Here is a 1,452-nt window from a genome sequence, read left to right on the forward strand (position 1 = left end):
CCTCGCGCTGCTGCTCCTTGTGGGCGGCCACGACGGCGAGGGCGCGCTTGACGAGGTATGCATTCTTCGCCTGCGTCGCCGCCACCAGCTTGGATTTGCGCTCCACCGACTCCTCCACGCGAGCCGAGAGGGAGGCCAGCTTCTCCGACCGCGCCTCTTCGGCGGCAATCCGTGCCTTTCGCGCCTCCTCCGCCCTCTGCGTGCGGAGCAGGGCCTTGAGCGCGGCCTCGGACGCCTTGGCCTCGCCGTGGGACTTGTCACGGGACGCGGCGCGGTCGAGGCGTGCCTGCGGCGGGTGGGTGGCCGACAAACGGATGTGGGGCTAGAGTCCACGGGAGGGGCTCGAGGCTGAGGGGCGTTTATCGCCTGCAGCCGCTGCCGCTCCGACTCCTCGTGCCGAAGGCGGCGAGCCTTTGCCTCACGAGCGCGCTCACTCTCGCGGGCGGCGCGCTGCTGCACTGCCAAAAGGTGATTCTCATGGAGCAGTGCCCCAAGCTTCTCTGCGCGCGCCAGAGCCTCCGGGGACTTGGCAGTGCGAGGAGCAGAGAGGACTGCACGCTTCTCAGCCGCTACCTCGTCTGGCGTAGGGTGCGCGGGCAGGAGGTCGTCGACGGGGATGTCAATGCGGAAGGGTGCCGGCTGCGAGCGGTCGAAGAGCATGGCCGGGCCAGGGCGGTTGGAACGGTTGTCGGTTATAACGGACTGCGTGCGTGCTTGCAATTTCGAACTTTCGGCTCATCAATTTTCCCTATCGAACAAGAAATCACGACTCCGACAGTGATTCTCTCTTCCTCTGTACCGTGGGTGGTGGTGGGGGGGGGGGGGGGGGCGGGGGGCCTGGCCCTTAATAACGTAATGCCCTACCCTGACTCCAAATGTGTGTGTCTGTGTGTGTCCCTCCCCCGTTAACCGTCATCTCTTGAACTTCATTTAAAAACTCTTTTCTGTCTCCCCGGTCCACCCATGGTACCCCGTTTTGGGGTCCACAGTCCAGTTCGAGCCAGGCTATGAATTCTTCCCGTTCCCCTTTCTATATCAATCTACGGGTCTTTATATATCATTTCCTCTAAAGGCTCGGCCCACTTGGGGAATTTTCGACTGAATCGGGAGGGGGCTCCCTTCTCGGGAGGTTCATGGGTCCGGGGAGGGGTGCCCTTTGCCCCTTTTCCCACCGGGGAGGGGTGTCCCAACCCGCCTCGAGGGCCTCGAGGCTGGGCGTCACAACGCCCCCGGAGCCACCCCCCTCGCCGAAAGGGGGGGCCTCCTTGCCTCCCTCCTCGGGGGGGGGGGCACTCCCCCGCCAGGGATCGTAGCACTGCATGAACCCGGACCCCTATTCTCAGGCAAAAACGGGGTGAGAGCCGCCGCCCACCCATCACCGGTGGGGAAAGCTCGAGGGCCTTTGCGTCCCGCAACGTTGTGCTCCCCGCCTCGAAGGGCCTGCCGGGGCCC

At 64.8% G+C, this 1,452-nt stretch overlaps 1 protein-coding gene across 1 annotated transcript; it reads right to left on the reverse strand.

Annotated features, from left to right (window-relative positions):
* Positions 1–31: 31 nt before the first annotated feature.
* On the reverse strand, positions 32–660 carry EMIHUDRAFT_250983 (hypothetical protein; the record flags this gene model as incomplete). The annotated part of the gene is made up of 2 exons (XM_005793303.1): positions 32–286; positions 574–660. Coding segments are annotated over 2 exons (342 nt in total), but the record flags the coding sequence as incomplete, so codon positions are not given.
* Positions 661–1,452: the final 792 nt, after the last annotated feature.

Source organism: Emiliania huxleyi (genome assembly GCF_000372725.1).
Source record: "Emiliania huxleyi CCMP1516 unplaced genomic scaffold EMIHUscaffold_1019, whole genome shotgun sequence".
NCBI lineage: Eukaryota > Haptophyta > Isochrysidales > Noelaerhabdaceae > Emiliania > Emiliania huxleyi.